Source organism: Glycine max, chromosome 13, assembly GCF_000004515.6.
Source record: "Glycine max cultivar Williams 82 chromosome 13, Glycine_max_v4.0, whole genome shotgun sequence".
In the NCBI taxonomy this organism is placed as follows: domain Eukaryota; kingdom Viridiplantae; phylum Streptophyta; class Magnoliopsida; order Fabales; family Fabaceae; genus Glycine; species Glycine max.
In genome coordinates, this window is record NC_038249.2 from 30,033,175 (window position 1) to 30,055,643 (window position 22,469).

At 32.4% G+C, this 22,469-nt stretch overlaps 1 protein-coding gene across 2 annotated transcripts; it reads left to right on the forward strand.

The window, feature by feature from the left end:
• Positions 1 to 3,017: 3,017 nt before the first annotated feature.
• LOC100813299 (protein unc-13 homolog) lies at positions 3,018 to 19,712 on the forward strand. 2 transcript variants are annotated; one of them, XM_014765673.3, is made up of 27 exons: positions 3,018 to 3,273; positions 3,616 to 3,685; positions 3,801 to 3,976; positions 4,075 to 4,139; positions 4,689 to 5,013; positions 5,667 to 5,733; positions 5,844 to 5,997; positions 6,935 to 7,102; positions 7,243 to 7,353; positions 7,529 to 7,738; positions 8,050 to 8,151; positions 9,187 to 9,408; positions 10,023 to 10,097; positions 10,213 to 10,293; positions 10,728 to 10,910; positions 11,002 to 11,157; positions 11,513 to 11,605; positions 12,359 to 12,430; positions 13,128 to 13,245; positions 13,911 to 14,095; positions 14,564 to 14,645; positions 16,791 to 16,895; positions 16,985 to 17,091; positions 18,385 to 18,462; positions 18,534 to 18,629; positions 18,791 to 18,886; positions 19,267 to 19,712. In XM_014765673.3, the coding sequence occupies exons 2-27, from the start codon at positions 3,678 to 3,680 to the stop codon at positions 19,438 to 19,440; spliced, it is 3,309 nt and encodes a 1,102-aa protein (XP_014621159.1). In that variant the 5' UTR covers positions 3,018 to 3,273; positions 3,616 to 3,677; the 3' UTR covers positions 19,441 to 19,712. The 2 variants fall into 2 exon arrangements, with proteins under 2 accessions (XP_014621159.1, XP_006594370.1); XM_006594307.4 differs by having other exon boundaries at positions 3,634 to 3,685.
• Positions 19,713 to 22,469: the final 2,757 nt, after the last annotated feature.

The following is a 22,469-nucleotide window of genomic DNA, read 5'->3' on the forward strand; positions in this document are numbered from 1 at the left end:
AGAGCCTAGAGGTTAACATGGCTTCGGCTAGGTTATGCATTTTACAAGTATTAATATTAAGGGTGTTGCTAGGTGCATTTAGTATTATTGTTGGTGTATCCAACATTTTAAAAAAAAATACTAAAACTGTTCTTGTATGTTAATATTAAGCGCATACAGATCAACTTGATCTATAAAAGGCTTACGATCAAGTTGATCCATAAAAGACTTACGAATCATGTTGATCTGTAAGTCTTTTACGGATCAACTTAAAAGGCTTACGGATCAAGGGTATTTCAATCTTTTTCTCTTAAGTGTTGGGTGCACCAGTAATAATGTTGGGTGTACCTAGCAACACCCTAATATTAACTTGTTTCTCAAATTAAAAGAATGAATTTGACCTTTTTTTAAAAAAAAAAAATTTGACCTATTCATTTGATATAGATTATTTTTAAGACTTGACTTAAAGACTAATCAAAAACCCATATTTGTTGGGGCATCTTACAAGCAACCTTTTTAAATTCTATCTAGAATGATTGACTAACTTGATAGTAGCTTGTGCATTGCGCAGGGTAAGAAAAAAAAATATTAATAGTGACCCATGTTTGAGTGTTTTAAACTTGGAAATTGAGTGCACTAAAAATTACAAAAAAGAGAGAGAAGAAGGGTAATAATATGATTTTTTTTTTTTTACAGAAGTAGACCTCTCTTCAGCTCCTTCTCAAAATACACCTATTTGAATTATAATACTCAAACTACACTAGTTTTCATCATCTTTGGAAAGTCGTGATTGGCTATCCCTTCCGTATGGTGCATCTTTCTTTTTGTGTTTCATTAATTTGTATTTTAAAATTTTTATTTTAATTTATTACTAAAATAATACAAATATTATATTATATAAATATATTTTTAATTGATTCTAAAAATAATTTTTTATTAAAATAAATTTTTTAAGAGATATATATAGATAAAGGAAATTGTATAAATTGAAGAAAATTATAGTATATTTTTTTAGTTATGATGTATGTATTTTTTTAGCTAAATTTATGCGTCGTTGATATTTTTATTTTATTATGTATGTTAATTAACAAATGAGAAAATTAGTTAATAGTATTAAAACAAATTAAAAAATGATAGATGAGAATAATGAAACCTACTAAAAATACTAAAAATACAATGATGTTCATCACCTCTAAATTGTTCATTTCACAACAAATTGTTCTTAAACCTTTGTCCCACGTATTCTCCTAGCCATGTAAAACAACCATTATCCCGACCACATTTAATTTATAACATTCCACTGGAGAGGGATACCACTTTGGGATGCACAAAAGTGGAGTTGCACTCTTGTCCTGATCTTTATCATATAAAAGAATGCCATCATGTAATAATCTTGTGGATTACTTGTTGTATATCCCAATTGTCTTCATAAAAAAAAATTGTTATTGCGCCATTTTCAGATCCACCAAGAGGCTGCCACAAAGAGATAGCTTTTAACACCCAACAACTGCTTCTTAATTAGTCCAAGAGTGAGGATTAGGATCAAAGAAGAAAGGTTGGGATAGGAAATCAAGCCTAGACCACACGTCCTTGGCATGGGAACAATTGCGGATATAATGAAGAATGTCTGCCAAATTATGCGAGCAATTAAGCATGGCAAGAAGAAGAGGTTGCTAACCGATAATTGTCATATATTTCTATATTTTAGTGTCGTTTTGGAACAATTAGTTGATATTCTTATGTTTTTGAATTATGTTTATGTTGATTTGAGTAAAATTTCAATAAAAAAACTTGGTTTAATTAGGATTTGCTAGTATCCTTTTATGTCTGGTCTTGTTTTGTTTTTTTAGGAGCTTTGTGAAAGCAAAAATCAAACAAAGGAAATGTCCTAAGAGTGATTGTAGATCCTTTGCTTTGAAGTCTAGAGTTTTGGGGATTTTGCAGAGACAAAAATAGTGCATGGAAAATAAACTCATAAATTTAATGATTTTAAAATATAAAAATATTTAATAAGTAAGAAAAATAGAGAATTAAAAAAATATATTATAGATAATTTAAAATGAGAAAAAAAATTAAATTATACTGGTACAACTTATAATAATTATTATATTATTCGAGAATTTTTAATTAGATAATTTTATTTCAAAATCTAATATTAAATTAAAAGTTCCTAGCTTCCACGTAAATTATATTAATTAAAACTATTTAAAATCTTATTTATGTACATAAAAAATGAAGTAATATATATATATATATTTAAAATATATTAAAATATAAATTGTTTGATTTTTTTTTAATTGATGTTCATTTTTTTCAAAATTTTACAAATAATTATAATGATGCATAATAATAATTCAAGCATATAATTGATAAAATATAATTTAATTTTATATATAATTTTTCATAGTGTCATAATTAGTGTAAGCTACACGGAGATGATTTCTTATCTTGTTTTCAAAATTATCGTTTATTGTCATAAGTTTTTGACCAGATTCTTTTCTTTTTGCTACCTTTTACAAGATGAATTGCAACTAGGTTTCCCAACGGCAGTGTCGCTTTTACAGGTAGATTAGAATCAGGAATATATATAGTGATGATTAATTCTTAATTATCATCCCTCCAACTAAATAATATTAATACAATTTTAGGAAATGACAATGAATTTTAAGTGATTAAGTCCCAAAAATTAGTTCCATAATCACCTCAAAGGATCGAACATGTAAATGTATCTTGAAATTTATACGGAGAATCAATTTTTTTTTTCTAAACTGTGAGGTAAAAATCTTAATCAAATTGGTTAAAAAACTAAAATATAAGAATAATATTATATATAGTGATGGTTAATTCTTAATTATCACCACTCCAATTAAATAATAAAAATATACTTTAATGAATTTTTTTTAAATGTAATTAAATACTTAATCAAGTATTAATTTCATAATCGATTTAAGATATGTCCGTCAAATTTATGAGAATATTTGAGATATGAAAGGACAAGTCAAAGATGAGGTGATTAAACGCAGATCTACATAAAATTTTCATTTTCTGAAAGAAAAAAAAATAAAACATGGACTGGATTAGATCCAAAGCCTAAAATTGAGAACTCAAAATTGCTCCTATTTCTTCTTCTCACAGCTCAGCCTAGTTAGCTCTGCTATCACTCACAAAGTCATCATCACAGCTCCACACTCAAGTGACCAAAAAAGCTTCAATTTTCGCATACAATTCACATACCCATTTGACTTTTTCTTCTTTCCCTCTTCTCCATTCTCCGCATTTTCAAGATCCATTCAGGTAACCCTCTCTCTCTCTCTCTCTGGTTCAGTTGAAAAGAAAGGGTAACTACTACTGCTTCAAAATCACAATGGGTTATTGTCAAGTGTTTCACCACCCCACAGGAAAAAACAACAACTTGGTTTCTTGTTTTTTTGTTGAAAGTTCTAGTTTTCCACTTTTGATGAAATGCATGAACAATCTGAACTGGGTCGAATCTGATCTCGGGTTTTGTTTAATATCAATTTTCTTCTTCATTTTTTTTTTGGAATTACTTTGATTCATACTGGGAATGCATGGTTTTAGTTTTTCAATGTTTGATTTTTTGGTTTTGTATGCTTCATAATATCTTTTAACTTTCAGTTTGATAATTGTTTTCAGCACTTTGTGTTGCTGAAATAGCAGAATTGCTGAAGTTATAAGCAATGGAAGAGTAAGTGTCTCTTTCTTTGTTCTTTCATTGCTTGTTAGATTTCTGGTACCCCTAATTCTGCTAAGTGGAGTTATTATCATGTGATCCTTACTTGTGGTGATTTGATGAATTGCAGAGAGAATGCCATAGAGCTTCTCCAGAGATACAGGAGGGACAGAAGAGTGCTTCTTGATTTTATACTTTCAGGGAGCTTAATCAAGAAAGTTGTAATGCCACCTGGTGCAGTTACACTGGATGATGTGGATCTAGATCAAGTCAGTGTTGATTATGTCCTCAACTGTGCCAAAAAGAGTGAGTTGAATTCGGTCCGTTGCCTTGCATATCAGTTATCATCCTTCTCTTTTTTAGTTTTGTTTACCTTGTCTTATTTGTAAATTTCTTCAATGCAGGTACATTGCTTGAACTTTCAGAAGCAATTAGAGATTATCATGATCATACTGGGTTACCCCAAATGGTATGTTATGATATGGTCGTTTTTTTTAAAAAAAAATCAGCAAATGTTAGTTTGTTAGTTTTGTTAAAATTTTCAGTGGGGGGATTTGAACCCGCGACTGCTCCCCCCCTTCACCCTTAAGGCCCCCCCTTCCCAACTACCAGGCCCTAATTATATCTCTATGATATGGTCTTTTTGATGTTGATATATTTTTTTCAATTGTGTATTTGTGTATGTATGTCCATTTATACACATTTTTATGTATTGATATTATGAATGAAGTACTGATTTAGCTTGTACACTTGCTGGTGATAATTTTATACTATAATAATTCTTAGTTCCTTATTATGTTTAAATGTCTGCATTTTGCCTTTTAAAACATGTTATGGCTAGTCTGTCAACTCTTCCGTTTTATAATACTTGGAAACAAATATGATGCATCTTTAAAACTATTGAGCTAATTTAATTACTGTCATGACATGCTTTATAAGTTTCATTTCATTTAAAGCTTATGTTTTTAATTGTTTGTGAGGATCATGTGTGGATTTTAAATGCTTCTGGCTTTCACAGAGTGATACAGGTTCAGTTGGTGAGTTTTATTTGGTCACTGATCCTGGGTCTTCAGGTTCTCCTCCCAGGAGGCCACCACCAACTGTTCCAACTGCAGTGCCTCCTGTCGCTGTTTCCACTCCTCCTGTTTTTCCACCATCCCCAATTGTTTCTAATGTATCGAGATCGGAGTCTTTTGACTCTACTCAAGAAAAGGAGCTAACTGTGGATGATATTGAAGACTTTGAGGATGATGATGATGTTGCGGTGGTTGAAGGTTTCAGAGCTAAAAGGACTCTTAATGATGCTTCTGATCTTGCAGTGAAATTGCCTTCTTTCTCCACAGGTAGAAAACTTATCTGTTGGATAAGTTCTTTCATCCTCAGTTCCTCACAACTCCTGATCCGTCTAAATATTATCAGATGAACAATATTTTGATTTGAAATATGTGCAATATCATGAAAAAAGGGAGACATATGATTAAGAAAATTGAATGAACCAACAGTGTTAGCAATGGTTGTAAGATAAACTGTCATACATGAAGCCATCATTTGTTTATTGCTGAGTCATAGAAGTCATTGCTATGGTGGAAACCTGTATAATTGAGGCATCCAACATTTCTATGATTACACTTGTGCCTTTGTATGGGTCAAGGACACGTCTTAACCAGAAAATTCTCCCTTCTCATATTTTTTTAGCAGAGTAGTTTTTTTGGATTCTATCTGGTGTCAGCCCATGGCTGTTTTAGGGGGTGTGTCTATTATTGATATCCATAGATATTTTGGAGGTTTCTTTTGGGATGATGGTTTTGTAACACTAGCAGGACTTCTTATCCTCCTTTGTACATCTCATACTTCATAGTATCCTATAATAATTTCTTCTTTTATAGAAAAATACTAAGATATAACTTTTGGATGATTTATGCCTCAAATTTGAATTGAAAGGTTTAAACCAAAGCTATCATGAACTTTCCTGATTTGTGGTTTTTACTGATTCTAGGCATCTCAGATGATGATCTTCGTGAAACTGCATATGAGATCCTCTTGGCTTGTGCTGGAGCCACAGGGTATGTTACCAATATATGTTTAATTTGAGAGGATCTCTTTTCCTTGAGAAAGATTTTTATGTGTATTTCATTCTATTTGTGAAAACTTTGATCTGTTTCTTGTTTATCAGGGGTCTGATTGTCCCATCAAAAGAAAAAAAGAAAGATAAAAAATCCAGCTTGATTAGGAAGCTTGGGCGCAGCAAAAGTGGAAGTGTTGTATCCCAGTCCCAGAATGCTCCTGGATTAGTTGGCTTGTTGGAAACCATGCGTGTTCAGATGGAGGTATATAGGGGCTCAGGTTCCATTTACTTATATTTTGATCCTTTTCCACTGATTTTTTCCACCATTATGTTTATTTATTTATTTTTGCAGCATACCGTAGTGTACTCTTATATTGTGTAAGGGCCTTTGGTTTCTCTAATGAATATCATATTTTAGTAAAACCTTTTATAATACTGTGGCTACCTCTTTTCACTGAGGTTGGTGGTTTTGAGGCTGAATTTGGCATTTACTGAGATGGACTCTGGAGGCTTGTCTATTGTGGTTATGTAAAATTAATTATCATATGGTGATAACAGCTGAATTTTCGTTTGTTCCTTTTTTTTGGGTTTTGTTGTTTGTTTTTGGTTAGGAAGGTCTAAGTTTTAGTAGCTAAAGTGGAGGTAAAGTGAAATCACTGGGAGTCAATCCCTAGAGAGACTTTGTGTTGCTTGAGCTAAGGCTCCTTGGAGTTTGATAGGTTTTGAATCTGTGATCAGCTCAATATACATTCTGGATTCTGTTTCTTTTTCCTTATTCTGGATTCATACTCGTAGTTATAACTCTTTGCCTAAAAATTTATCTCCAAAACTATATAGTAACCAATCTCTTTTCCAACTGATCTACTCTCTTTATTTGGACTTTTACTGATGTCACCTAGTGCTATCGCTATGGCTAAATCCTTCTTAATAGTTTTGCATATAGTTTTTCTTGGTCTCCCTCTACCTCTAGTGCTATCGCTATGGCTACCCTCCATCTGATATACTCTCTTTATTTGGACTTCTACTGATCTCGCCTAAAACTTTCCCTACACATGCATGTTTTAGCAATCTTATTATTATTTTGCTAAAATGAGACAGCTAATGTTTGGAAACCATGTAAATCAGCAAAATCTTGAATTTGTGTTTGCTTATGTTTTTTGCTTCCTGCACCCATATTTATAGATAATTTTTGGATGCAGATATCCGAGTCAATGGATATTAGAACAAGACAAGGCTTGCTAAATGCTCTGGTGGGAAAGGTGGGGAAAAGGATGGATACTCTATTGATTCCTTTGGAGTTGCTTTGCTGTATTTCACGTTCAGAATTTTCTGATAAGAAGGCTTTTATACGTTGGCAAAAGAGGCAGGTAGTGAAATCCATTATAGAATATTCTCTTCTCTCCTTCATATACTCTATTAGCTTGTAAATATGTTGATGGGAAGATGAGGATGCTGGTATCATAATATTTCTTTTTTGTTGATCATTTCCCAATTTGTGTCATTACAGTTAAAAGTTTTAGAGGAGGGGCTTGTTAATCACCCTGCCGTTGGATTTGGTGAATCTGGACGCAAGACAAATGAGTTGAGGATTCTGTTGGCCAAGATTGAAGAAGCAGAGGTGTGTGATTCTCCATTTGGATGTTCATATTTTTACTGTATCCTCTGTTAGCATTAGGTCATAAGAAATGGCTTTCCTTTGTATCATGCCTGATTGGATGTGGCTTACATGATTTTAATAGTCATGCTTGTTTCATTTTACTCTTCTTATTTTATTTTGTTTTTTTGTTTTTAAGTTTCTCCCATCTTCAACTGGTGAACTTCAAAGGACAGAATGCTTGAGATCCCTAAGGGAGATTGCCATTCCACTTGCTGAGAGGCCAGCTCGGGGTGACTTAACTGGTGAAATATGCCATTGGGCAGATGGTTACCACTTAAATGTCAGACTATATGAGAAATTACTTTTAAGTGTATTTGACATGCTAGATGAAGGAAAGCTGACAGAGGTTGGTGTCTTTTACTTTCCAAGGCCAGATTATAGCATCAGTTGAGCCATTACATCCTTCAAATTGTTATCACTAAGCTATGCTTCCTGGTTTTTTTTATTTGCTGAATATTTCCTGAGTATGGGCTGTTGTGGAAGGGAAAGGAAACAGAGGGTTATTGTGTAACATGTATTTAGTTGCAATCTGCAGCTAAGATTCTATTTTATCAAGAAGGAATAATTATAATGAAACTTTTATTTGAGAAATAGAAATTAGATTGAATCAATTTTTGTAGATTCTGAATTGTCATCTGTGGGTCACCTAATTTCTAGGAAGTGGAAGAAATTCTTGAACTTTTGAAGTCGACTTGGAGAGTTTTAGGAATCACGGAGACAATCCATCAAACCTGCTATGCATGGGTTTTATTTCGTCAGGTATAGCATCACATTTTCTTTTAATGTTATTTTCAAGAACCACTGTCAATTTTATAGTTGGAGACTTGGGGTTGGACTTCTATACTGTACTGTTGTTGATTGCCTCAATGTATTTGTAATTACCATAAAAAAGGTTTAACTACTTTTTTCGTCCCTGCATTTTAGTGTTCTTTTTTTCATTTTCGTCCTTGCAATTTTTTTTTCATTTTAGTCCTTGCAAAATGTGTTTATTTTGTTTTTTGTCCTTAAAACACTTTAGATAGTGCTTTGAATAGAAAAAAGTGCTTTGAACAGTCAAAAAAATGCTATCGAAAGCGCTTTAAGGACAAAAAAAAAACAAACATATTTTGCAAGGATTAAAACTAGTTGCCTATTATCACTGTGGCCTTGTTTTTCTGTGTTTTTCCTTTCATGTTTCACTCTCCATAGATACATAATGATTCATTTCTACTAATTTTTCGTTCTCCATTTTCTCTACTGATTCATATGGATGGTGCCATAAAGCTTTTGTTGAATAAGGAGAAAACTAAGAGATGTATGAGTGAATCCATGTGTAGTTACCCTGATTACTATAAATACTAGACACTGTACAGCTGTTACCCTATTTATATTCTTTCTGACAACTTCAAAATGAGCATGAAAATTTTGAACTTCAGAATGTTTACAAACTGTTAATATATTTCAAGTAAACATTTGAATTTAGCATAATCTATTAATCTATTTTCCTTGGATGTTTGCCTTTTTAATTTTTAATATGCCTGTGTCTCTTTCATCATCTTGATCTAATCAAAACAAAGAAGTCTTTAATTTTCTGGTAATCAAGATTAAGGTTGCTTGGTTGAAATTTGACTCATTGGGATATGCTGACTACATGCCATTCAGCTTAATTTCTGTTACTGTTTGGCTGTTTTATTTTTATTTCATTTTGTGATTACTGTAATATTTGATTAGCTAATATTTGTTGAATAATGTGGCACGACTCTTTCTTTAATCATTATTTATGTTATATTACTTTATTTTATTATGGGGATGCAGTATGTTATCACAAGGGAGCATGGGGTTTTGCTGCATGCTCTTGAGCAATTAAATAAAATACCACTGATGGAGCAAAGAGGCCAACAAGAGAGGTTGCACTTGAAAAGCTTGCATTCTAAGGTTGAAGGCGAACGAGATATGTCTTTCTTACAGTCTTTCTTAACACCAATTCAGAGATGGACTGACAAGCAGCTTGGAGATTACCATCTGCATTTCAATGAGGTTTGTTCAACTGTTAGGTTGTTAGGTAATACCGGATCTGATACTTGGATATGTTTGTGTCTGATTGTTGAAGAGCTTTTGTGAAGTAATAATTTGTTTTATCTTACTTTTTTGATATTCGATGTTTTAGGAGCATTCTTCATCCTCTTTTTTTGGTAAATATTTAAGTGTTATGATTTTGATTGCAATGAAAAAAGTGCACAAATCACAGCTAATAATATTTTAAAGTTGGAATCCATGTCTGCATTTGTGAAAGTAGCCACCAGAATTTGTTGGGTGTTCCTGTAAGAAGACTTTCGGGGGTTCTGGTCAATTCAAACCATCAAGAACGAACATTGAATTTAGTATACCAAAGAGAAATTGATTCGTGTTGCATCTGTTGCTAACATATATCATTTCACCATGTATTTAGATGTTCCCACTCATTACTAGCTGTTGTAACTTATGATTGTATGCTCATCCTTGTTTTTCTTTTCAAAAGAAATACCCTTGAAGTCTTCTCCCCTTTTCTTTTCTCTTCCAAACTTTGTTTTTGATTTTATACCAATTAATTATAATATCTTGTGTTGCACCTTTAATTTTTTATTTTTTTTTACATAATTTATACTTTTTAGGGTTCAGCAACTATGGAAAAGATTGTAGCAGTTGCAATGATTACCAGGAGGCTTCTACTGGAAGAACCAGAAACTGTGTGTAATTCAGTTTGATGATATCTTTTGCTTTTAGATAGATCATTTTGTAAAAAATATTATGGTAGGCATAAATTTCATTTATTAGAAGTTTCTTTTACCATTTTTCCTGCAGAGCACACAGTCCTTGCCAATTAGTGATCGTGATCAGATAGAGATATATATATCATCATCAATTAAGAATGCATTTTCAAGGGTGAGTATTAATTTGCAAAGATGTTTGAATATCGAAAGTTCAAGTTCCATGTTCATTGAAATCCTAATTTGGTAGTCAGTATTATCTTCCACTTAACTGATAAATGACGGACAACTCATAAATCTTCCCATTCATTGTTATTGATTATATACATGTTTAAGTGGACTTTTTTTAAGCATGACTTAATTATAATTATATATTTACATTTTGATAGAATTTGTCTTTAGCTTTAAATATATATCATAGAATTTTGAAGCAAATGTGTACCTAAAATTGTTTTATGTCTTTTTCTTGATTCTGCCATGTGATTTGAATGTGCATGGGGACATTTGCTTTTACTTCTATCGTTTTTAATTGCAAACTACAGTTTGTTTTTGTTTCCTTTTTATTTTATACCTATCTTTATATTTATGGAATCTCTTTACTTTCTGCAGACAGTGCAAGTTGTTGACAGAGTAGATATGTCACATGAGCATCCCTTGGCATTGCTTGCAGAAGAACTCAAGAAGTTCCTAAAAAAGGAATCAGCATCTTTCTTGCCTATTTTATCTCAGAGGCATCCTCAAGCAACTGTTGTATCTGCATCATTAGTTCACAAACTTTATGGCCACAGACTGGTGAGTGTGTATATGGTTTGTTTATATTTTTTCTGATCACATTATGGAATATATCTTCAAAATGACTGAAAATTTGTTTTTGTATTTTCAGAAACCCTTTTTGGATAGTGCAGAACATTTAAGTGAGGATGTCATTTCTGTATTTCCTGCAGCTGAAAGTCTAGAGCAGTTCATAATGGCACTTATTACATCTGTATGCCATGAAGAAAATGCTGAGATCCTGTTGAAGAAATTAAATCTCTACCAGGTTAGGTGGATAAATTGCTTTTAGAGTAGGCAAAATTGTATATTTGATCATATATATCTTGCTATCTCTTTTACATTAGAACCTGTTCACATGTTCCATATACTTGATTCTTGTACTCATTTAAATAGGTCAACAGAGATAAAAGGATGTTCAGATCAATCATGATTTGTTGGTCCAATGCCATGTTGCGATTGACAGTTGGAGGGCATAATTCTGATTATCTACTGACATGTGTTTTCTATTGTCATTTAGTTTCAGCACATTTATGTTTCAAATAGTTTTTTGTCATCTATCCTCCTATAGTCCTATTTTATTTATTCTAAACTTTGGTCCTTGCCCCTTTTTCTTGTTATAGATTGAGATGAAATCTGGAACATTGGTGTTGCGTTGGGTCAATTCACAGCTTGGAAGAATTTTAGGTTGGGTAGAGCGGGTTATTCAGCAAGAGGTAAATCCCCTAATCAACAGTGCTATACTGTCAAATGCCTGGCATTTTGAATATGTCTATTTGTGACAAGATGGGACACAGGCTTTTCTTAAGGTCTAGTTTCATTGTTCATTTTTAGAAGTTTTTTTGGGTAATATCTGTTGTATATTCAAACTTAGCATCAGAGTAGTTAATTGTGGATAGTGGTGTGGAATGGCTGACCCCAAACCTGGTATAATGAAGTAGCAGGTGATGGGATGACCAATTTACTAAATATAATGGATTCAATGTGAATAATTTATAGTGCACACCCATAAGTTCTCACTTCTCAAAAATAGTAAAAATGAATTACTAAAAATTGGGGTTTTCTGTGAAGCTCAAAATGAAGAGTGAACCGGAGTTGGTGAGTGAAATAGGGGTTTTCTGTGAATCTCAAAACAGCTGGGTTTATCGAGTGAAATTTGTTGAGTGAGATGGGTTTTAAATCCTAAAATCCTTCTGATGCTAAAAAGGATTAAATTCACTATGAAAAAATCATTTGTGTAGGATTGAGTTAATTTAATCTTATTCTCTCTCTCTCTCTCTCTCCATATATATATATGTAATAAAAAATAAAATCAACTAATCAAGATATGAATATATTGTTAAAATAATATTTTTCCTTTTGCTATAGTGTAACATTCAGTTTTCTTCACTTTCTATGCTGCTTCTACAGTTCTACTAAGCTTCTTCTCTGAATAAATGTTTTAATAATTTTTTAATATACTTTCACAGCATTGGGACCCGATATCTCCTCAACAACGACATGCTGGTTCTATTGTGGAAGTTTACAGGATTGTTGAGGAGGTAAGAATGTGGTAGTCTTTCTGGGATTTATTACAAGGTTGTGCAACAAATAGTTTTTCATGATCTACCAACTTGAACAGTCACTACCTTGGTCTGTGTGTGGATCATGTATTTTTCCCATTTCTGCATCACTTTTCCTTTTTGTATTACATGTAATAAGAAAAAAACTGTAATTCTGTATACCTCAAAAAGAAAAATGTAGAAAATGTAACCTAATTAACAATGGAAAAAGTTCAAGTACTCGAGTTGCTCCTCCAAGGCAAATGGATATTATTTTTCTTTTTCTTTTACATCATTTGGAACCTTGATTCTGCAATGTATGTAGGAAACTTAGTTAAATATATTATAAATGGATGCTTCCTTCTTAAATGACACCTAAAATTATAGAAATATGTGACATTTTCAGTTTTCCACTTTCATTTTTTCCACCTGTAAAAGTACAAGAGATCAAATTTAGACCCTTTTTGTGTTCTTAATGTGTTTGGAAGTATGTGGAATTTTCCCAACCATGATCTGAGGTTAATTGTCACTTCAGTGCAATGATAACTGTTTGTCTATACAATGTGCTGATGAGAAATAGTAGCATATAAAATATTGTTTTCTTTTGGTTAGAGATTTTGTAGCAGAGCCTGTTACCTATTAGCTTTTTTTTTATTATAACAATAATTTTATTAATTTGATATCTTATTGGGTGCAGACGGTTGATCAATTTTTTGGTCTTAAAGTTCCAATGAGGTTTACAGAATTGAACAGCTTGTTTCGTGGCATTGACAATGCTCTCCAAGTGTATGCAAATAATGTAGTTAATGAGTTGGGTAAGTAGATACTTAATATTTATGGTTTTTGCTGACAGTTCTCGCGGGACATAATTTAATGATGGATGATCTGTTTTCCATGAAAATGAAATTCATAAAATTATTTCCTCTAGAGGGATCTGGCTCAACTCATGCTATATAATGCTTTCGTTAAGAATTTTCTCTGTATTATTTTCTCGAAAATTAACTGTCTGATTGTGTAAGAGTATCCAAGACCCTAGAATAGCAAATTCACATGTTCTTATTTTAGTCTTAGTTATAAATTATAAATAAAGTTAACTACCTTTTAATTATAGTTCACCAAAAAAAAACCACCTTTTAATTATTATGCTTTGTTATTACGATTTCAAAGTTCTAATCATGTTCACTTGATGTCTTATTAGCATGATAACTATATGAGGCTGATGTGGTGAAGTTTTTGTTTAATGATAAGTTACAATATTTTACCTCATGTTAATGTATTGCCTACATTCTTACTCTTACCATTTTCATAACTATACCTTCATTAGTAGATGGTGTAATCCTTGCATCTCTTTCAACATACTTTTCTAATGTTTTCTCAAAAGATTTTCTTATATATCAAATTTTCATCCTCTGCTAAGATTATGCATGTTCTATAGACATTATGTTCTTATGAATCTTAAGGTGTCCCTTCAATTACACAGCAAGCAAGGAGGAACTGATACCACCTGTGCCTATTCTTACACGATACAAAAAGGAAGCTGGAATAAAGGCTTTTGTAAAGAAGGAACTGTTTGATGCTCGTGTGCCTGAACCTGATGAAACAAGGCCCAGCCAAATTAGTGTCCTTGCAACTCCAACACTTTGTGTTCAATTAAATACATTATACGTGAGTTCACGCAAACTTGGTTGTAACTGGAGTATTTTCACTCTTGTTTATGTGGTTGGATATATCTCTTTCTTTTCTCATTTCAAGCTACCTTTTTAATCAGCTGTTGTTCCTTATCATATTATTTTCACTCTTGTTTAATGTGGTTAAAGTTTTTTTTTTTATAATTTTTACTAAGTCTTTTTCTTTCATCAACATTTTATTAAAGCTTTTGAAATCCACAAAATGGATCAAGGATGGCATTTTTTTTCCAATAGAAAAATGTGGTTAGATGGAACCTCTTAGTCCTTTTTAATAGTAGTTTATTGATGGATGCTGCCGTGCTGCTGTTAAAATTGTCCAGTCTTAAGGAGATGATGCTGAATTGGATTTTGTTGTTTTAATACCTCTCGTATACTTGGGCAGCATATGCTGAATCTTCTTTCATTATGTTGTGACATTAATTTAAGTTTTTTCTGCCATTTACAGTATGCAATTAGTCATCTGAATAAATTGGAAGACAACATCTGGGAGCGATGGACAAGTAAAAGGTCCCAAGAAAAACTCATAAGTATGTGCTGAACTGTTATATCTGTATTTGTTTTGTATGACTATTAAAATTATGGTGCTTTTCGGTATAGAGGTGGAGAATAGAGATGAAAGAGAATGAAACACGGAATTGATGTTAACTGAGATGTATTACAATGTGTTGATGTGTTTGATATGTTTTTAAAACCTAGCTGGAGCACTAGCCCTTATTTATACTGATCCTAATCTTAACTAATTAGGAAAACAAATCATGAGAAAATATGAAAACTAATCCCAAGAGATAATTAGGAAATAGAGAAATTAATCCTTGAAGATAATCTTAGATTTGGTAATATTTTTTGGATATAATAAATAAATACTTTTGAAAATATAAATTATATTGTAATAAAAATTGATAAGATATAAAATATATTTGAGACTTATGAGACAATTTATATCTTGATACATGGTTATTTTTAACTATTGATAATTTCTCTTAAAAGATATTGAAATTCAATTTAGAAATAAAGATGAAAGGGGATAGATTGAAAGAAATAACAGGTTAATAAAAATCCCTTAAAGCACTCTCGTTGAAGAAAAATTCCTAAAAATGCACTCTTTGAAGAATAATTCTTAAAAACACTCATTCAAGATAGTTATTCAAATGTATATCTATAAAGGATTTATTTTTATGATTCTATGGTGTATTTATTTAAAGAGGAAAGTCTAGAGGTTGTCTCTTTACTGTTACAATTTTATTGTGTAGGATCATGTTCATGTTATCCCTTTGGTTCTTTTCTAAGGAAAATTTTCATTACTGAAATTCAGAAAGATTGAATGGCTGTGTTGCATTTGTACGCCTCTTTGGCTTGTAGATATTTTTTTCCCTGCCCCCTCTCCCTTTTTTAAGAGGATTTCTTATCCTCCACTCACATGTGCCTCTCCTCTTTAATAAATTTATTCTTTTATTAGAAAAAAGGAATGCGAATCTCTTTATTCATCTGGATTAATACAAAATTGTTAAAATTTTGACACCATTTTTGGTGGGGAGTGGAGGATACCAAGAGATATATTGGCTCTGTTTTAATAAACTTCAATAAGTACTTATAGGAAAAGAAAATAAGGTAAATGAATTAAACTTCTCCCTCTTAGAATGTGCTAATTTAAAGCAAATATAGGATCCAATTGAATTGGTGTTGTCTGATAGGATCCAACTGCAATGTATGGGACTTAAGTCCTATAACAGTAATTTACTGTAATGTTGTGTGTCGAGGATGACCATACACTAATCCTTTATTTATAATGAGCAAATAGGATCTACATTAATTACATATAATCAATCTAATCTGAGTGATAATGAACAAATCCCTAATTGCTATCTAATCATAATTAACGGAATAATATGTAATCTTAACAAGTTCCACATTAGAAGTGTGGGATTCTAGTGTGGGGTTTATAGGGCTTAGGGTTCTCCAACTACAATAGATATGCCAATATTCCATTTGGTTCTCCCAAGGTTTTATCAGTATCCTTGCAAAATTATCTTAAGATGTGTATGTACTTTTTTTTGGTTTATTTCTGAGTTTGGGACAGTTCTTGAATTACATTTTGGGAGTGATTTGTGGGATGTGAATTATTTTCTCTACTTCATTTTCTTTCCTATATTGTTATTCTCTTTGCATCAGTACCTATTTGCTCCTTTTATTTCCTCCAAATTCTTCCAGTTACTGTAATTTTCATTTTCATTCTCTTACTGAAAGCAGGAAATTTGTTTCTTTCGCCACTTGTCATATGATTAAATAACCACATGGCTGTGTATGGACAGTGAGGGGCATTCATCATAAAATACTTTTTCTCCTCTAATTTCTGTAAAAGTTTAACTTTTTTCTGTCTTCAAATGAAATTTCTATTATTGTAATTAAGAGATTCAGAATTGCAATATATGTTTCAACATTTCAACCTATCAATGAAACATATGATTTCTGCAATACATTGATGCAACCATGATTATGCATAACAAGTTTGTTATTAATGCCAGTTTTGATCTTTCTATATACATGAGAACATGTCAATATTCCATTTGTTTCCTCTTTTTATGTCTTGCTTTCTCAAAATGATAATAATAATAATTATTGATCAGAATACTGTTTAATTTCTGACACTTTTCCTACAATCCTCTTGTCAATAGAGAAATCCTTTGATGACAAGTCCAAAAGTTTTTCCCAAAAGGATACCTTTGAGGGAAGTAGAAAAGTTATAAATGCTGCTATGGACCGCATTTGTGAGTACACAGGTGAGAATATGGATCTCTGTCTCATTTTGTTTTTTTCTTGCATATTAAACTTCTCTAATCACTTTATTGGGTTAATTCTCAACTTTCAGGAACTAAAATTGTCTTCTGTGATTTGAGAGTTCCATTTATGGACAACTTATATAAACCCAGTGTCTCTGGATGTAGGTTGGATGCACTTATAGAACCACTTGATATGGTAATGTTTATCTTATAGAAATTTGTCTTTATTTTATATTATACTTATTAGATTGCTTTTAATTGAAAATACATTGTGTGAGTATTATATGTTGTCAAAAGTAGAGTCTTAGATTGCATCAATCTCATTTAATTATCAGATGATATTCTGAATTTTTTATTCAAATTTGGGTATAAAGAGATGGCTGTAGTAGGCATAGGAAACAAAACTAAGGCTTATGCCTATGGCCACACATTTATGGGTACCACCTGTTTCTGAACCTTCTAGACCACAAAATACTCGCCCTATGCAGACTAGAGCTAAGTTTGGCATAGTCAAACCTATGGAAGGGTACCTATTAGCTGCAAATGGGTATTTAGGGTGAAGAAGCTGATTATATAGTAAATAAGAATAAAGGTTAGACTTGTAGCCAAGGGGTTTCATCAACAATTTGGTTGTGAATATACAGAGACACTTTCTCTGGTGATTAAATCTGTCACTGTTCGGCTCCTCACAATGACTTAAAAACTATCTATTCACAGGGTTAAAACAGGCTCCCCAGGCCTTGTTTGGCAGACTAAAATCCACCTTGCTAGCTTCTGATCAGTGTGCTGATATCCTAACTAAAGCTCTCTCTCCCACTAGTTTTGTTGCTCTGAGCAAGTTCAGTTGGGTGATTCTTCTGCATCACATGCCTCTTGAGCTTAGGGGTATTATAGTGTTACTCATGTAATAATAGGGTACTTTTGCTTCTGTAACTAACCTCAGTTAATCTGTTTTCTGTGAAAGTAGACTTGGGGGAGCTATAAATACCTGAGTCCTGTTATTCTCCGTTGTAATTCAGATTTTAGATTCATTTAGTCAGTTACCAGGTGCACTTATCTTTTTCTCATTCACACTGAAGTCTAACATAAAGTTTTTAAAAATGTAATGTATATGCAATGTTATGCTTTGCATGAACTAAGTCATGCTGTGTTAATAATGAATGTGTAATGTTATATGCATTGTGTACACAAGATTGTTATTTATGTTTGATAAATGAAAATAAAGTAAAAAGTTAAAACATGGCTGCATGCATAGGTCTCTAAGGCCTATACTGACGCTGAGGGCTTCACTTTTGAGAAGGCCAAAAAAATTATTCATTATGTTTGTTTTCATTTGAAAGGTTTTTAAATGTCTGTTAACAAGCATCACTCACCATATTTAATGTGGATTCACTAGAAAGTCTGGAATTTTTAGCAATTTTTTTTTTTGAAAAAGCAATTTTTAGCATATTTAATTGATCATTAGGTTACCAATTTTGAATAATTTTAGGAACTTAGCCAACTTTGTGATATTGTTGTGGAGCCTCTCAGGGATCGCATAGTGACAAGTCTTCTTCAGGCATCATTGGTTGGTATCTTAGCCTGTCTTTGATAAATTCATTACTAGTATTGTGATTTTAACACTTTCCTGCATGCCAGGATGGCTTACTCCGTGTTATCTTAGATGGGGGTCCATCGAGAGTTTTCTTCACCGGTGATGCAAAATTATTAGAGGAAGATCTGGAGGTGTTAAAGGTAGGTTATCTACATATCTAATCTAGTCAATTCAATGTCATCTACAATTTGTAACAGACTAATTAGATTTTTGGATTTATTGTACTTTTTTTCCTTATAAAATTGAGAGTTTGGGTAGGTTAATGCTTCAAAGTCAGTGAATGGTGACGTGCTTTTTGTAGGAATTCTTTATATCTGGAGGTGACGGCCTCCCTCGGGGTGTAGTCGAAAATCAGGTTGCACGTGTTCGGCATGTGATCAAGTTGCACGGCTATGAGGTTGGTTCACCTATATCCCATGTTTGGTATTGGATTAGCTAGGTATCAAATAGCCTTAGCCATATCTTAAGACCATGTTTGGTGTTAATGATTGTGTTGGTATTGCTATGTTGTCAAATTCATCATTATATTTAAATTCTCTTATATACTAGTTTTCACTGTTTGATGTACCCTATAATTTAATACAACAACAAAAGCCTTATCCCACTAGGTGAGTGTTGTATCTACAAATTTTATGTTGACTGCTGACAAACTTAATACAATCTTCTTCCTTTATCTGAGCTTGGTGGGACCAGCTATAATTTATTAATGATCTAAAATATTTTCTTGCAACAATCATGTCTCAGAAAGCATGAAAAATGATCTGTATTATTTTGTAGACGCGAGAGTTGATTGAAGACTTGAAATCTGCTAGTGGCATGGAAATGCAAGGTAGCAAAAGCAAATTGGGAACTGATTCCAAAACTCTATTAAGAATATTATGCCACAGGAGTGACTCAGAAGCCTCTCAATTTCTGAAGAAACAATACAAAATACCTAGTTCTTCTGCTTAGAGGAATGTGTACAACAGAAGGGAACCAGCAAAATTTTTCATTTTGGTGTTAGCTTTCTGTGAATATACATTGCTGCCAATGTGTCATTTTTTGTCAGAATTATTAAAATTACCCATTCGGTGTATAATTAGCGGCCATAACTGATATTTTTCCTTTCCTTTTTTTTCGTTTTTAATCGAACTACACTGTTGTTGATCTTCTTTTGTAAAATTTCCTCCATGTGAATACTGTAACTGTAAGATTTCAATTAATGAAGCTGCTATTCTTTCTTATAAGGGTAGTTGTTTCATATTAAGAAAACTTCAACTGAATGTGCAATTTATTCCCTAATTTCCTAATAAAGCAGTTTTATTTCTACATATAGTACTTGAATGAACAAAGTAAATAAAATGTATGTAAATCATCGTTTAGTAAGATAAGATCATTATGGTATAATTAAATGCATGTTTGGATTAAAGTTGTGAGAGCTCAAAAGTATTTTTATTCTATATGCAACATTTTTTTTCTTATTTCATTTGGTGCATTAAAATTGGTTATTATACATCAAAATTTTTACAAAAATATTTTCCAACTCTAATCCAAACATGACCTAAATTAATTAAGATTGGATATACTGGTTTTGGTAGTGATTAGATAAAATACACTTATTTGCTCTAAAGGAACCTTTTTCCTAAATTCTATAATATAGTAGGTTCAGTATTTTCCGAAAATTTCCCAAGAGCCAAGTCAGGGAGCAGAATCAGTGATTCATTCATTCATGGAAATATACAGCTGCTGTTATATGTCAGTATTGTAGGGAAGATTGTAACATTCATTCATAAAAATTGCTTATTACTTAATTCATCAGTACATTAACCCTGCACTGAATCTAGCCACCCCTAATATATAAACTTAATGGTGTGGTGTATATTTAAGTTATTTAATTAGTTTGATCAGAGTTTTCTATTCTCTGTTGAGCTATTTAAGTTTTTATTTTTACACATACATTTTAAATTATTGTTTTCATGGTTATATAAGTAACACACCGTCATTGCTTTTATATATATATGATGTTAGGTTTCTTGAATTTCTTTATTGATAAGTTGGTCACTGAAGTCTTCATTAAATGTGTACGATGTATATCTTGGATTTATTTATTCATAAGTTAGCCACCGAACTAGACTAGACTCTCTAAAGCTTTCATTAATGGATTATGTTGCCTCATGTTCAGAAGACTTTAAACCTTGAAACAAAGGCATGATTAGTCGTTCACATTGTGTTTACAAAGTGTGCGAGGTCTTATCTGTATATGAATAATTAAAATATATAAAATTATTTTCTGTAGCCAATAGTAAAATTTTTTGGATGAAAATAATATAATATTTATTAATCTTATACTTTTCCTATATGTATATATATTAGTATTTTATGTAATTATGCAAAATATGATAAGTTAGGTGATGCACTCAAGTTTTGGAAACGTGCAGAAAATGGTACCAAGTCTCTTAAAATAATAAAATAAAGACAGAAAACAAGATGAATAGTCTACCTTTGAAAAAGGCTAGTGATGATGGAGTTGGATCAGGATCGGGTAGTAAAGTGCCACAATCAACATCTTCGGTGGTTGAAAGTGATATTTGTGACAGAGATGATGACAAAGAAAGGATTTTTGAATGGCTCACTTCTGACACTGATAAGAAGCTATCAATACTTTCTATAGTGAGCATGGGCGGGTTGGGTAAGACCACACTTGCCCAACTTGTATACAATGACTCAAGGATAGATGGTACATTTGATATTAAAGCTTCGGTCTGTGTCTCAGAGAAATTTGATGTTTTCAACGTATCAAGATCAATTCTTGACACGATTATTGATTCAACTGATCATAGTAGAGAGCTAGAAATGGTTCAGAGAAGACTAAAAGAAAATTTGGCAGATAAAAGATTTCTTCTCACGACACGCAGTGAGAAGGTTTCTTCTACCATTCGGTCAGAACAACATCCCCTGCAGCCATACAAGAAAATTATTGCTGGTAGTTGTTATCCAAACATGCATTTCAAGATGGTAATCCTCAACCAAATCCAGAGTGCGAGGCGATTGTTATGAAGATAGTTGAAAAATGTAAAGCACTTCCTCTAGCCTTGAAGACAATGGGAAGTCTATTACACAACAAATCATCTGTTTCAGAATGGGAAAACATATTGAAAAGTGAGATATGGGAATTAGAGGATAGTGATATTGTTTCTGCTTTAGCACTGAGCTATCCCCACCTTCCTCCCGTCTCAAGACATGCTTTGCTTACTGTGGTTTATTCGGGAAGGATTATGAGTTTGACAAGGAGTGTTTAATTCAGTTGTGGATGGCTGAAAATTTCCTACACTGTCATAAAAGCAGTAAGAGTCCAGAAGAAGTTGAGCAGCAGTACTTCCATGATCTACTATCGAGGTCACTCTTTCAACAATCAAGCAAAAATAAAGAAGTATTTGTCATGCATGACCTTCTAAATGATTTGGCAAAATATGTTTGTGGGGACATCTATTTCAGGTTGGAAGTTGATGAAGCAAAAAGTACACAGAAAACAGCCCACCATTTTTCAGTTGTAATTGATCACCACTAATATTTTGATGGGTTTGGAACTTTATGTGATACTAAAAGATTGTGAACATTTATGTCAACAATTAGGAGCATGAATGAATATTACTATCGTTGGCATTGCAGTATGTCAAAGATACATGATTTGTTCTCCAAGTTTAAGCTCTTGCGTGTCTTATCTCTGTCTCAGTGTTCTGACATTGAAGAGCTGCCTGACTCTCTTTCCAATCGTAAACATCTCCGTTCATTTGAGCTCTCCAACACTTGCATAGAAAAACTACCTGAACCCACACGTTCACTTTACAACTTGCAAATACTGAAGTTGGTCAATTGTACGCATTTAAAGGAGCTGCCCTCAACTTTGCATAAACTCGTCAATTTGCGTGTTTTATCTTTGTCTCATTGTTTTGGCCTTACAGAAGTGCCCAACTCTGTAGATGATCTCAAACAACTTCTTT